At 42.2% G+C, this 13,659-nt stretch overlaps 1 protein-coding gene and 1 non-coding gene across 2 annotated transcripts in view; both read right to left on the bottom strand.

Moving 5' to 3' along the window:
• Window positions 1-13,659, bottom strand: part of LOC141114009 (peroxidasin homolog) — a 77,722-nt gene that overhangs the window by 3 nt on the left and 64,060 nt on the right. The window contains exons 18-20 of the mRNA XM_073607430.1: window positions 5,116-5,218; window positions 3,379-3,460; window positions 1-2,087 (exon numbers count right to left, since the gene is read on the bottom strand). The exon at window positions 1-2,087 is cut by the window's left edge and continues 3 nt beyond it. Coding sequence (XP_073463531.1) covers window positions 2,010-2,087; window positions 3,379-3,460; window positions 5,116-5,218 — 263 coding nt within the window. The 3' untranslated portion in view covers window positions 1-2,009. The remainder of the gene's footprint in view (window positions 2,088-3,378; window positions 3,461-5,115; window positions 5,219-13,659) is intronic.
• On the bottom strand, window positions 8,228-8,299 carry TRNAC-GCA (transfer RNA cysteine (anticodon GCA)). The gene has a single exon. It is a non-coding gene; the product is annotated as a tRNA-Cys (tRNA).

The raw sequence follows: 13,659 nt of genomic DNA, 5'->3' as shown, positions 1-13,659 counted from the left end.
ATCCTATAATAAATGTTTATTTGTCAAATAAAGATTTTACATAAAGTGTTTTAATAAAAAAGATATACATCTATTTATAAATGTGTCAACTTTCAAAAACAACATAAAATTGGCCAAAAATATAAAATACTTTGCTTTGAAAGAACCTCAGGCAAAAGTCAAAATTTAAACGTAACTATGTAAAGGCAAAGTGTGTTTAGTTTATTCTATAAGAACAGCTACAGAAGCTGTAGAACATGGGAAATAGAAAACAGATTACTCCATACAAGGTTTTATTTGTGGTATCAGCTGGGTTGTGTTCACACTTGTATGGTGTCTGGCCGTACATGGGCCTGGAAACAGATACACACGGGAATAGAGTATGAATGCAAGGAGATCTCTGGTTTAATCCAAAGGAATGAGTCACTCATGGTCTTCCTACAGGAGATTCATTAGTGAGCCCCTTCACTATAGTTCAAGGCTTTGCCTTACCCTCCTAAGATTTCCAGCTGTTCGTACCCACCTAGGAGTTCCAGGTGTCTTCATCTGCTTAGGAGTTCCAAGTGTCCCTGTGCACCTAGATGTGTCAGCTGTTCTTGCCCACCTAGGAGTTCCAGGTGTCCCCACCTGCCTAGGAGTTCAAAGTGTCCTTGTCTGTCTAGAAGTTCCAGGTATCCCTGTCTGCCTAGGAGTTCCAGGTGTCCCTGTCTGTCTAGGGGTTCCAGATGTCCCCACCCACCTAGGAGTTGCAGGTGTCCTCACCCACCTAGGAGTTGCAGGTGTTCATGTCTGCCCAGGAGTTGCAGGTGTCCCTAGCTACCTAGGAGTTGCAGGTGTCCTCACCCATCTTAAGAGTTCCTAATATCCCTGCCCACCTAGGAGTTCCAGGTGTCCCCATCCAACTAGGAGATCCAGGTGTCCCTGTCTACCTTGCAGTTCTACTTGCCCCTGACTGCTCAGAAGTTTCAGGTGTTCTTGCCCCTTAGGATTTCCAGCTGTTCTTGCAGAGTGCAGGTGTCCCCATCTATCTAGGAGTTCCAGCTGTCTTAGGAGTTCCAAATGTCTCTTGCCCACCTGGGAGCTTCAGGTGTTCTCATCTGCTTAGTAGTTCCAGGAATACGCACCTGCCTAGGAGTTCTGGGTGTCCCCGCCATCTTAGGAATTCCAGGTGTCCCTGTACACCTAAAAGCTCCAGGTGTCCCTGCCTGCCTAGGAGTTCTAGGTGTCCCAGTTAGCCTAGGAATTCCAGATGTTCCCACCCTTCTAGGAGTCCCAGGTGTGCCTGTCTGCCTTGGAGTCCCAAGTGTCCCTGCTCACCTAGGAGATAAAAGGTATCCCAGCCTGCCTAGGAGTTTCAGTGTCCATTCCCGCCCAGGAGTTTTTAGGTGACCCTCTGGTGTTAAAAGGAAAGAAGGCCCAAAGATAGTTGTATTTAGACTTTTAAAAAGCTGACATTTTAAAATGATATCCAGACATGGTATTAGACTAAAGTAATTCTCCAAAGACCCATCTCTAGCCAAAACTTTTTTTTTTTGAGATGAGGAAGGGTTATATCCTCTCAGATATTTACTGCTGTGTCTATCCGTCATGGAGAAAAGTATGTTCGCTCCCTGCCCTGGTGACCACACAGGAAGTGAGCAGGATATTGGTACACAGGTACCAATATAAGGAAAAAAAAAATCAAGCATTTTTACCCTGGATAGCTATTTTCAAACGTAAAAAAAAAAATTGTTGGCCAGCGTTGGACATAACACTCTACAGGTTCTGTATCTGTGCTGAATTAGGATCAGAGAAAAAGATGTCAACTTCCTGAGTATGATCAGCACCTTCAGTTTTTGAGGATCAAATTGCAATGACGACACACACAGCAAAATATATACAGTGTTCTTTTTTTTGTTTTTTGCACATTCAGCTCGATTGGCTGTCAGGGTGGACTACACACTGTAGATGAGGGTCTTGCGGGCATTTAGCCATCCTTGCGCACAAATGCAGAGACGGAAATCGTTTATGTTGCAATGCTGTACAGTACATCATTGTAATGGGTGCTGCCCCCCTGTGGCCACCTGTGTCTTCTGCAGCTGCTTCAACTGGCTTTCCATTTCCTTCACCTAATAATATGGAAGAGGAACAAGAAAAAAAAATGTAAAGGGCACGTGAAATAGACACTGTTTTTCTTGTTACATTTTACAAACACCCTTAAGGGAGGAAAACCTGTATTTCTGTCATTTGAACCAGGACTGAAAAAATAAAATACCTCCAAATACAACATGAAAAAGCAGAACTATGACGAGTCAAAAATGCAATACAAACAAGGAACTGATTGCTGGGAAAATACGAAAATCACAAGAATGCTTCCAGATAGGACTGTAATTCATTCATTGCTGCCTAGATAAACTGATCAACATAAACCATTGTAAAAAGAAAGGCCACTTTAGCCAACCTCTTCATACAACTTGGAGTTCTGAACATTAAACAACAAAGTGACCTTCCCTCAGTACAGTAAGCCAACCTAAGTACTTTCCCCTGCTACGTGTCAGCTTAGGAAGCAGCCAGTCATTCTACAAGTCTGATGTTATCTTTCAGCTGGTGTGCAGCAGTTCTTTAAAGCCCAAGTGAAGTTACAGGATAAAAAGCAGTCTAAGGCCCCCTTTCACATGGGCACTGTTGGGAAGAAAAACCAGACAGATGAGGCATATTTTTAACTCACCCTAGTTGCTTATCAAAACCAGGCAATGGCTGCCGGATAGCCCAATACAAATTGTCAGAGTGACAAAGCTGTGCTGGCATAAAAAAAAAAAAAAATAGGGCATGTCGTGGTTGGCAGGTAATACTGCCTGGCACTGCACCCCTAAAGAAGTGAATGGGGCCGTGCCACAACCGCGTCCTATGGATGCAGTTGTGGTGTGGTGAAGAGGGATTTCACTGTGAATTCCTTCTTCAGGAAGGAATTGAGGGGTGTGGTTGTTACTTAGCTCTGCCAGCACAGAATACTGCAGTCAGAGGGCACAAAGCATGAGGGGTGTGGTTGTTACTTAGCTCTGCCAGCACAAAACACAGCAGTGGGAGGGCACAAAGCATGAGGGGTGTGGTTGTTACTTAGCTCTACCAGCACGAAACACAGCAGTGGGAGGGCACAAAGCATGAAGGGTGTGGTTGTTACTTAGCTCTGCCAGCTCAGAACACTGCAGTGGGAGGGCACAAAACATCATTTTCGATGACAAGAAAGGTATTATTCCACTCCTCCCTTTAGTCTTCGCATAAAGCTTTGGGAATAGAGCCTATTGTCTATGGTTGGGCTACATACACACACAAAGAAAAGCTTTATAAGCCAAGAGAGTTATCTGAAAGTGTACAAAAAATGTCCTAAGCATCGCTCAGCTCCACTAAGTATTATCGGACCTTGTTTTGTAACGCTGCGAGGGTTGTTTCAAGTGTTGAGATGTAGTCGTCTTCTGAGTCCTCCTGTAGATACTCTTCCTGTCTACAAGAACAACAAAGAGCTGACACAGGGAGGTGGTAAACAAAAAGGTACAAAGACAAGACTTGATTCACCTACTATTTGGAAAAGTGAGGAGTAAGGTTGTGTTATAGCCAAGAGAGGACTGAGATGGGGAGAGATGTGACACAAGGTTATACACCTTTCTGGAAAGATGAGGATTGAAGCTGCACTTGAAGAGGTATTATACCCACCTCCATGTTGGCCCATGTCTCCTATCTCCCCCTTTGTCCCAGAACTCCAGAGAATTCTATAGCATTTGACACTTCTGGAAATGTGGGATTACTGTTTTTCCTTTCCTAGCACTGTGGTTCCTTTCTCCGATCTGTCCGTCATTACAGGAATCAGCAATGAAATAGGGGTTGGAGGAAGAAAAAACATAGTGGGGGAGACTTAGCATCCTGACACTTTCTGGAGTGTTGAATGCTGTAGAGTCTGATGGAGGATACAACATTGGAATAAAGGAGAAGGTAAGAGACACAGGGCGCCAGAGTGGGGAATGTAATACCTCTTCTATAGCAGAGAACTTCCTTTTGGAATCTGTTACAGAACTGACAGGACCAATTTTGTCAGTTCTTGAACTTAGTTGAAGGAAGTTGCTTTTTTTGGTTATAACGAAATGGCACCTGTCCTTCAGATTGGTCTTCTAAGGGAGAACCCCTCTAACCTCTAGAGGAGGAGAGTAGGAAACCAATCTGAAACCATTTTTACTTAAAGCGGAAGTAAACCCGTCCATAAAACGGTTTCATTTCTGGCACGTGCCGGAAATGTAACACTCTCATTGGTTGTGCTCTCAGCCAAACCATCCAATGGCTGGTGTCATAACTGATCACATGTGCAGCATCATGGCAGTTGTAGATTAAACAAAGACAAAGATGGCAGCTTCCTTGGCTGAAAACGATAGGAGGGTTGACTTACGGTTTAAGTAAGGTTTGCTACATGCTGAGACAGCGTGCGGATGGGCGCCATTTTGTTGTAACCTTCAATGTACCGGACAAGCTGGTATTCAACCCAACCAGCAACTGCAAATAGTAAGGCTATTCAGCTAGGATGACAGATTGGGGCATCTGAGTGGTAACAATTGAATTTCATTAGATTTGATTTTTTTGGTTGTTGGAAAATTTGATTGAAGGTTGCATTATACACATACACATCTCCCCCCCCCCCCCCCTCCATACATGCATATTATCACCACTTTAATGACCAAGAGGGTTGATGAGAACCTGATGGAATGTGAAAGAGTTCCAGCAGGCAACAAGAGAGAAGTCTAAAAGGCTTATCAGGAAATCCACAACCGGGAGATAGGGTGGTCCAATCCCGTCCATGATCTGATAACTGATGTGATACTTAGGCAAGGAAAGGGTGACTTAGGGGAAATGATAATGTGGGGGAGCTCGGTATAAAGATTGACAGAGGACCACAACTTGGGGGGGTTATTACCCCAGTTCCAGCATTCAATCCAGACTGCAGCAAGGAGATCAATAGAGATTGTCGGACAAATAAGTGTAGGGAAGGGTTGCTGATGCCACTTCTCTTTGTCCCCATTGTTTGTCCCAATCACAGCTCATAGAAAACTGTTCTTACAGATAAGGAATCCAACATGTTGATTATTGTGATAACCAGTAGTCTAGGTAGCTTACCTGGAGTCCTCTGGGCTAAATCGGTCACTATAACTAAATTCCTCATCCCGCCGGTTCCGGAAGTGTGAAGAGAGGGCATCAGACTGACCCTGAGTCCCACAACCTGGGTTCAAACAGATATAATTATACCCGGTTAAATAGAAGAGTCACATATCAGTATTTATATAATAAAACTCCTCTAATAATTAAACATTTTGAAAACATTTTGTGTCCTTACACCTCCTCCTCATCATCATCATGTCAATGGAGAGGGGGGGGGCACAGACACAACACACCGCCCACTGACTTCCAATGAAAATAGAGCAGGGCGAAGGTTATGTACACAATGAGAGCGCAACAAGTCCAGGAGAAGTCCAGCAAAAGCTTATTTTTCACAAGAAGTCAGAAGATACAGCCTAGGCGTTTTGGAGGCTCAAAACTTCCCCTTCAGCATGAAAGATGATGCTGGAGAGAACGAGGATTAAGGTATTTGCAGTATAGGTTGCCAGGCTGTCATACTGACAACTCGGCTGCCCACCCCCACTCATAAGTACTCACCAACAGCCCTGAAGAAGAGGGGAATACATTCCCTTGAAATACGTTGGCTCGATGTACATGATTGAATTTTCAATAAAGTTTTGTGAAGCCTACATCAAGAGTTGCATTTTTCTGGACAATGGGAGCTCCTTTCTCCTCACCCAAGTCTCTTCATACAGACAACCTGTACTGTAAACCTCAGACATGAAATATGAACAAAGCATTTTCCTCTATAGTGTATACTTGTCTCACTCCAGAGCACTAAGTGTCATTTATGTCTGCTGCTTAATTCCTCTGCTATCAGCATGAATCACTTCTGACAAGTTTTCCTGACACCAAGAGAAAAAAGGTGACAGGGGAGGGAGCTCCAGCTGATCGACAGCCTCAGCTCTGTTCCTGTGTGCTGTGTGAAGGGGGATGTGTCCCTTCCCTCCTTCCCTCCAATCAGCTCTCAGAGCTCTCCTCACTGAGCTCTTACAGAGTGTAACCTCAACTCTCCACCCCCTGTTTTTTGAAAACTCAGACAAGCTTTATACATTCATAAAGACTCCAGCCAGAGTCTCAAGTCCCAACCTGTAACTCAATACTTCTGCTTTTGTTCTCCCCACTATTGTGGGGAGATTAACTCGTGGGGATCACCTTTTCTCAATATGAAGGTCAGCGTACAGGCAGTTTCTTTAAAATCTGTCCGGTTGCCAGCTCTTTTACAAGTGGTTTGCAAAGTCATAAAAATAAACAAAACAGTAAAACAAATCCTTGCCGTCCGGCGCTAAACTAAACCATACACCACTCTCTATACAATGTGGGGCTGGTCCCTGTCACCCACAAAACATGGGGTGAAGCAAACCTTTGTTTTCAGTCCAAACAAACAGAGCTCCTCTCTCTCAGATTCTCTTCTGAGTCTCAGGCCAGACCACTGCTGTGCCCTCTTCCTGGTCATTTAAAGTCCAACTGAGAATGGACTCAAGTGGACCACAAGACCCGCACCGGAACCAAGCCTGCCACAGAGGCTGGAAAAATCCGGGCCGGATTCCGGTTCAGTCTCTGACAATAGAACAAATACGAGGTGAAATATATCAATTATCGATGACCTCACCTCGCACACCATCACACTATATACAAGCAAACCAAGGGCAAAGATATACAGAGTATATTATTCTAAAATCCCCTCAGTTATATCAGCGTGTTAAGCCTGTACCCTCACCCTCAGGTGAGCCCTATCAACATGAAACAAGTAAAGACCAATGTCTCCATACCCTTTCACCTTTCACTGATCCACATCATACCTCAATGTCTCCTTTGGGTCAACCCACCTAAACCAGACCTTCCTAAATTTCTTTGTAGCTCCCCTGGCCTCGTACGTCATACGGTAGAGGAGAACGTCCGCATTCACAACTTTCAACCACATCCTTAACGTCATTTGTTCCCCATAGATCCACCTCCTAGCTATGACTTTCCGAACCCCAAAATATAGAACCCTAAGGAACAGCTTGGTGTACACATCCAACTCCTCTTGGTCAAAAATACCCAGGAGGCATCTCAAGGGGGAACATATATTAGGGAGGTTAAATTTATCCGCTAAAAATTCAGTCACCATAGACCAGAGAGGTAGCACCTTGGCACATTCCCACACCATGTGAATAAACATTCCTTCCGCCCCCAGACATTTGTGACAAACAGAAGAGTCTTTTTTATGCATACAAAATAGTCTGACCGGTATAAGAATTATCAGCAGTCAAGCTCTGATGAAGGAGGAGTTTTGAGCCCCTTTAACGCGTATTATATAACCTCTTGTAAACTTTTGCTGGACCTATTCTGGGTTTGACTTGCCCTCATCCTTTTACATCCTCTTCTGACTGCTCCAGGGAAAATCCAGGTTGACAGAGAGTAGCCTTTAAAAATTGAAGCTTCAAACTGATTTCCTTATCTTTGGGTCCATCAACCTACCAATATGTCTTCCATCATTAAGAAGGACGGGCATAGACAACATTTTATTCTAGGTTATCTCCAGTATCAAAGAATCTGAGCCCAATTTGTTAATAGGGTATACTGAGATCCCTATACCGCTCTGCCCCCAAAGACTAAAAAAAGAGAGCAACCTTCTTTGTATTCTTGTGTATATATGGAAGAAAGGTAAGAGAATAATGCAGCAGATACATTTATAAAAGACATTATTTGATCAGTAGTCAATATTAGCTCTTAGGCTCAGTTCACACTACCGCGACTTGGGATCTGACTTGTGAGACTCCAAGTCGCATGACATGTGAAATCCCATGTTGGTCAATGAGAGATGTCTTAATTGGCACTACTGAAGTCGCTCAGACACCAGAAAAGGTTCCTGTACAACTTCAAGGCAACTTCTATCCCACTTGTATCCATAGACTTTAATGGAAGTCGCTTCCAAGTCAGATCCACATTTATATTGATGTGATTTGGATCCGACATTACGGGCAGTGCATGGCATCTTCCTGTATGCGGTTATCTCTGCATACCTGCACAAGACAAAGTTGCATCAAAGTAGTACCCAAGTCTAACGCAGTTGAATAACTCTGAAGAAGTGAATAATCCTGAATTAAACAGTACAATTTAAAAGTGAAGGGGGCACCCGGATTTGAACCGGGGACCTCTTGATCTGCAGTCAAATGCTCTACCACTGAGCTATACCCCCTGTGCACATGTGCAGCTCGTTATCTGGAGCTGGGATGGTGACTGTGCTCTCTATTCTATGACACATTGTAGATTTGTTCAGCACTATTTGCTCTCACTGCCCCCTGGACGGCTAATCCTACAGTGATAGAAAACTGGAAGAACCTGTAATCAGAGGGAACGGCTCGTTCAGCACAGCCACTCTACAAAGTCATAGACTTTCCTTATATCATATCTGACAAAAACATTCCACCCTCTCATTATTTGTAATCAGCCTACACTGACTTCCCAGCGCTCCTAAATGTAATTCCATGTGGGCTGCATTCACACCCGAACGTCGTGTTTTTGTACGAGCATTTTCAGGCGTTTTGTTGCACATTTGTATGAGTATTGCTGTACAGTGTTTTAAAGCGTTTTTTTTTGTTCAAGCTTTGGCATTTTTTTTATTAGCCAACAGAGAAAAATATCATCTGTTTCATCATTTGTTGCTATGTTTTTAAGTTTTTCAATTGCTTTTTAATTTTTTGTTATCTATTTTTTAAATTTTTTTGTTAAAGGATAGGATTAGTGTTTGGGGGCTCGGGTTAGGATTAGGGTTATGGTTAGAATTAGGGTCTGGGGTTAGAATTAGGGTTTTGGTTAGGATTAGGGATTGGGTTTAGGATAAGGGTTTGGGGTTAGGATTAGGGCTATGGTTAGAATTTGGGTTTGGGGTTGGGTTTAGGATTAGGGTTATGGGTAGAATTAGGGTGTGGGGTTAGGTTTAGGGTTATGGTTAGGATTAGGGTTATGGTTAGAATTAAGGTTTGGGGTTAGGATTAGGGTTATGGTTAGGATTAGGGTTTGGGGTTAGGGTTGTGGTTAGAATTAGGGTTAGGATTACGGTTATGGTTAGGATTAGGGTTTGGGGTTAGGGTTAAGGTTAGGATTAGGGTTTGGGGTTTAGGATTAGGGTTTGGGGTTGGGTTTAGGATTAGGTTTAGGATTAGGGTTTGGGGTTTAGGATTAGGGTTTGGGGTTGGGTTTAGGATTAGAGATATGGTTAGAATTAGGGTTTGGGGTAAGGGTTAGGATTAAGGTTAGGATTAGGGTTTGAGGTTTAAGATTATGGTTTGGGGTTGGGTTTAGGATTAGGGTTAGGATTAGGGTTTGGGGTTTAGGATTAGGGTTTGGGGTTGGGGTTAGGATTAGGGTTAGGATTAGGGGTTTAGGATTAGGGTTTGGGGTTGGGGTTAGGATTAGGGTTATGGTTAGAATTAGGGTTTGGGGTTGGGGTTATGGTTAGAATTTGGGTTGTACGAGTATTGCTGTACAGTGTTTTAAAGCGTTTTTTTTTTGTTTGAGTTTTGGCATTTTTTTTATTAGCCAACAGAGAAAAATATCATCTGTTTCATCATTTGTTGCTATGTTTTTAAGTTTTTCAATTGCTTTTTAATTTTTTGTTATCTATTTTTAAAATTTTTTTGTTAAAGGATAGGATTAGGGTTTGGGGTTAGGGTTAGGATTAGGGTTAGGGTTATGGTTAGAATTAGGGTTTGGGGTTAGAATTAGGGTTTTGGTTAGGATTAGGGATTGGGTTTAGGATTAGGGTTTGGGGTTAGGATTAGAGTTATGGTTAGAATTAGGGTTTGGGGTTGGGTTTAGGATTAGGGTTATGGTAAGAATTAAGGTGTGGGGTTAGGATTAGGGTTATGGTTAGGATTAGGGTTTGGGGTTTAGGATTAGGGTTTGGGGTTGGGTTTAGGATTAGGGTTATGGTTAGAATTAAGGTTTGGGGTTAGGATTAGGGTTATGGTTAGGATTAGGGTTTGGGGTTATGGTTAGAATTAAGGTTTGGGGTTAGGTTTAGGATTACGGTTATGGTTAGGATTTGGGTTTGGGGTTAGGGTTAGGATTAAGGTTAGGATTAGGGTTTGGGGTTTAGGATTAGGGTTTGGGGTTGGGTTTAGGATTAGGGTTATGGTTAGAATTAGGGTTTGGGGTTAGGGTTAGGATTAAGGTTAGGATTAGGGTTTGGGGTTTAGGATTAGGGTTTGGGGTTGGGTTTAGGATTAGGGTTAGGATTAGGGTTTGGGGTTTAGGATTAGGGTTTGGGGTTGGGTTTAGGATTAGGGTTATGGTTAGAATTAGGGTTTGGGGTTAGGGTTATGGTTAGAATTTGGGTTTGGGTTCAAGGAATAACCACTTCACCTCCAAAAGGTTTTACCCCCTTCTTGACCAGGCCATTTTTTGCTATTCGGCACTGCGCTACTTCAACTGGTAACTTCGCGGTCATGCAACAATGTACTCAAATTAAATCTATATATTTTTCACACAAATAGAGCATTCGTTTGGTGGTATTTGATCACCACTGGGTTTTTTTATTTTTTATTATATAAATGAAAAAAGACTGAAAATTTTGAAAAAAGAAAAAAATTTTACTTAATGCTATAAAACATACCCAATAAAAAATAAAAAAATAAAAATTTCTTCATAAATTTTGGCCAAAATGTATTCTGCTACATGTCTTCGGTAAAATAAAATCCCAGTAAGTGTTTATTGATTGGTTTGTGTGAAAGTTATAGTGACTACAAACTATGGGATATATCGGAATTAAAACATTTTTTTATACTACTAAATGGTGGTGATCAGTGACTTATGGCGGCAATCTGACACTAACTAATGCTAGGGGGGAACTGACTAACTGTCACTGACATCACCATTGACATTAATACATTGACATTAATCAGTGCTAATACTATACACTGTCACTGTACTGATGACACCGGCAGGGAAGGGGTTAACATCTAGGGTGATCAAAGGGGTAAATATGTGCCCAACAATGTGTAACGTGTGTACAGTGTGCTGCTTTACTAACTGATCTCTCAGTTTCTCATCCCTGCTTTACAGGGATGAGAAACTGAGAGATTGTTCCCTTCCTACAAAAGCTCTGTGTTATTTACCAACACAGAGCTCTGGGCTGTGATTGCACACAGTCGATCAGCAGGTCCCAGCCATGAATCATAGGCCGGGTCTTGCCGACAGGCTCCCACTGTGTACAATCACAGCAGGTGTCAGCTGGGGGTTGCACATGCGCGTGCCCTAAACCCGGAAGTAGACAGCAACGTACATATACGTCGCTTCGCCTACAGCGGGCGCTCGTCGGCAGTGCATTGTGGGCGGGCGGGTGGTCGGCAAGTAGTTCTTTTATTTTATTTTTTTATTATTATTTTGTTTAGGATTATTATATTTTTTTTGTTTATTTATTTAATTTATTTAACTATTGCATTTGATCAGAAAAACGCTAAAATAAAAAAAAAACACGTGTTTCAATGCATTTCTATGGGGAAAAACACGCTTCAAAAAAACGCACCAATCTGCCCGATTTGCGCTAAAAAAAAACGGTTTTGATTTTTTTTCTCATCCAGCGTTTTGGAGCTTCAAGCTACAATCATTAACCATTCTCTACTCCTCCCAACGGGAAGAAAAAAAGGAAACATCTCCAAAGTAAGCGATTTCCCTCTTATGGTGGCCACACAAGCTTCAATTTTTTTATCCAAATGATCTTCATTTTAATAAAAAAAAAAAAAAAAAATTGGATAGCCAATAACTTCCCTTCACATCAATTTAGACTCAATTATGATCAGATTCGATCAAACTGAGTTGCTCAGCCACGGCGGAAAATTATTGATTGTTTTGCATCAATCGACAGCATTGAGATACTTTGTTCATGAATAGGATTGTATTTCAATCGATCAGATTATTGGATTGCATGATACAAACAAGAGATACCATCATTAACAATCTAATCTTAAATATTATATATAATATTCATATAAAAAATAATATATCGAAATCCACTTCCCATGTCACTTAAATGGGTTGTCAACTATAGACAACTACAGTATATCATGTGAAACGCCACGGATCGACGAATCACAATCCGGAATTAAGATCGTAGGGAGAAATACCAACAACCTGAGCTATGCAGACGATACCACACAGATGGCAGAAAGTGAAGAAGAACTAAAGAGTCTCTTAATGAAGGTGAAAAAGGAGTGCGCAAAAGCTGGCCTGAAATTGAACAGTAACCACTTCAGCCCCGGAAGATTTTACCCCCTTCCTGACCAGAGCACTTTTTACAATTTGGCACTGCGTCGCTTCAACTGACAATTGCACGGTCGTTTCGACGCTGTACCCAAAAGAAATTTGCATCCTTTTTTTCCCCCACCAATAAAGCTTTCTTTTGGTGGTACTTAATCACCTGTGCGGTTTTTATTTTTTTCGCTATAAACAAAGAGCGACAATTTTGAAATAAAAAACAATATTTTTTTACTTTTTGCTATAATAAATATCCCCCAATTTTTTTTTTTTTTTAATTTCTTCATCAGTTTAGGCCAATTTATATTCTTCTACACATTTGTGGTAAAAAAAAAAAGGCAATAAGCCTATATTGATTGGTTTGCGCAAAAGTTATAATGTCTACAAACTATGGGAAAGAGTTAAGGCATTTTTATGACATTTTTATTTATTTTTTTACTAGTTATGGCGGTGATCTGCGATTTTTAGCGGTACTGCGACACTACCACAGACAGATCGGAGACTTTTGACACTTTTTTGGGACCATTAGCATTTATACAGCGATCAGTGCTATAAAAATGCACCGATTACTGTGTAAACGTCACTGACAGGGAAGGGCTTAACACTAGGGGGTGATCAAGGGGTTACTAGTGTGTTTCCTCATGTGTGTTCTAACTGTGTGGGGATAGGTTTGACTAGGAGAGGATACATATTGTTTTTCCTACTTAGTAGGAACAAACGATATGGCTCCTCTCCTCTGAGAGCACAGGGATTTGTGTGTTTACACACACAAATCCCTATGCTGGCGCTCGTGCACGCAATCGCACATGGCCAGCTGCGATTGTGCCTGCTGGCCACACGCATCGGGTCCCCCCGCCCTGCAGCGGGCGCGCACCACCCTCTTGTGGCCGAAAGAGGGAAGGACATACCCGTACGGGATTTCACCCAGGGGAGCCATTCTGCAACAGTATATCTACGTGAGACGGTCAGGAACCAGTTAAGAAAACCAAGATCATGGCAACCAGACCCATCAGAAGAAGCGACAGAATTTATCTTCCTAGGCTCCAAGATCATGGCAGACGGTGACTGTAGCCATGTAATTAAGAGACGCTTGCTTCTTGGGAGGAAAGCAATGGCAGACCTAGAAGGAGAGACATCATCCTACCGACAAAGTGCCGTATAGTCAAAGCTATGGTATTCCCAGCAGTAACCTATGGCTGTGAAAGTTGTACCATAAGGAAGGCTGAACGCCAAAGAATTGTTGTTTTTGAACTATGGTGTTGGAGAAGACTCTTGAAAGTCCCTTGGGTGGCAAGAAGATCA

The sequence above is a fragment of the Aquarana catesbeiana genome, linkage group LG12 (assembly GCF_042186555.1).
Source record: "Aquarana catesbeiana isolate 2022-GZ linkage group LG12, ASM4218655v1, whole genome shotgun sequence".
In the NCBI taxonomy this organism is placed as follows: Eukaryota; Metazoa; Chordata; class Amphibia; order Anura; family Ranidae; genus Aquarana; species Aquarana catesbeiana.
This window is presented reverse-complemented; position numbering and strand designations above follow the sequence as displayed.